Source organism: Hyposmocoma kahamanoa, unplaced genomic scaffold, assembly GCF_003589595.1.
Source record: "Hyposmocoma kahamanoa isolate Upper Pololo Valley unplaced genomic scaffold, ASM358959v1 224, whole genome shotgun sequence".
NCBI lineage: Eukaryota > Metazoa > Arthropoda > Insecta > Lepidoptera > Cosmopterigidae > Hyposmocoma > Hyposmocoma kahamanoa.
In genome coordinates, this window is record NW_020653743.1 from 1,317,457 (window position 1) to 1,319,001 (window position 1,545).

At 33.9% G+C, this 1,545-nt stretch overlaps 1 protein-coding gene across 1 annotated transcript in view; it reads right to left on the bottom strand.

Moving 5' to 3' along the window:
* Positions 1-224: 224 nt before the first annotated feature.
* LOC113228169 (inhibin beta B chain) overlaps positions 225-1,545 on the bottom strand; it is a 23,366-nt gene continuing 22,045 nt past the window's right edge. The window contains exon 5 of the mRNA XM_026461393.1: positions 225-1,040. Coding sequence (XP_026317178.1) covers positions 879-1,040 — 162 coding nt within the window. The 3' untranslated portion in view covers positions 225-878. The remainder of the gene's footprint in view (positions 1,041-1,545) is intronic.

The window sequence follows — 1,545 nt, forward strand, 5'->3', positions numbered from 1 at the left end:
GTTCGAAATGTCATTTTCCAGAAATAACGTCTGCACGAATTTTCATAACCTTGAAAGTAATTTTGAGAGGAAAATGTTTTTTCTTTTAAACCTAACTTAACCGAACCTAATCGTGTCTTTGCGATAAACACTCAACATATCCTGAAAGAATGGTTTCGTTATAATTCGGTTTTCGGTGTAATGAAAATTCGCACAATCGTTATTTCGGAAAAAAATTCCACTTTGTGATACGTTACCGAATTTTGTGAAAAAAATAAAGGAACAAAAAACAAAATAAAAACAGATCAGGTGCAAAAATTAAGTTGGTATAGTGTTCATTGGAGGTATCGAAAAGTGCTTTTCTTACATGAAGCATGTTGTCATGTGAAATTTTTAACTCTCCTATTCACGCATAAAAACGATTAGTCGATACTACCGCTGTTCTGAAATGTTCCCATTTTACAGATGTGAGTTTATTAGACTAAGGCTACGATCTGCTCGAATTTTAATTTATCGTTTGAAAACTTGAAATTACACTTTGTGGCATTGATGGTTAAACAAATGCTTTGCAGCAAACTTTTTAAATCTTTAGTTAGAAAACTAAAAGCATGGAACGACACCGTACTTAAAATAATTTTCGTTTATAATTTTACTATGAATATCACAAACTTAAGCAAGTAGCTTATAATAAGTAAGTTGTTAATTAATTATTTACTTATAGCAACCCTATTTACAGGTAAACTAGAAAAGCTTTTTTCACCAAAATTGTTTTAGATTTTTGCATTTTCAGCACAGAAAGTTTTGCAAACAAATCTTCCTTATCTTAACACTTTACAAAACTCGTGCAGGAAATAAGTCGCAATATAACACAAGAAAGAAGGCGGATTTGATTCTTTCTGTCACATACAACCGCAAGATTCCACTACCATATTAGGCAATGTCTTTTGTGTCACAGTGTCGTTTGACTCCATGTACAGTAGCTGGAGTGACCTGAACGTTGTTGGTGCACAGCATGGCTTGAATGCCCCTTTTTTTTCGTCAGAGAGACTATAGAAGTATTTCTGTGGACAAGAAATAAATTGTTTTAGATTTTAAAGTAACTTGTGATATTCTATAATGATTTATTTAATATTAAATGAAACTGGACATTTCTCAGTACCATGTACAATAGTTGTACAATATTTAGTGTAAACATCTTAACCTGTCTGGGGAGGTGCGGCGAAAACGAGGTTTCTTGATGTAGAACGTGCTCAACGCAGCTTGATTAAGGTCACGTATTTTAAGATGGGGTTTTGTACTGAACAGTTATACAACTTGTGTGAGCTCCCCTCGGTGAGAGAATTGTGTTAAAAAAACAAAACTTTAGCATATGACCAAGTGCCTACACTGTATTTGCAGATAGGCAATACGACAAAGGTGCGGCCAACATATTATTACACAACACTTTGAATAAGGTATTAAAAATGTACAGCAAATTGTATTATGAGTGTAAAACGATTATATCGAAACACACACACAAACACACACACACACACACACACACACACACACACACACACACACACA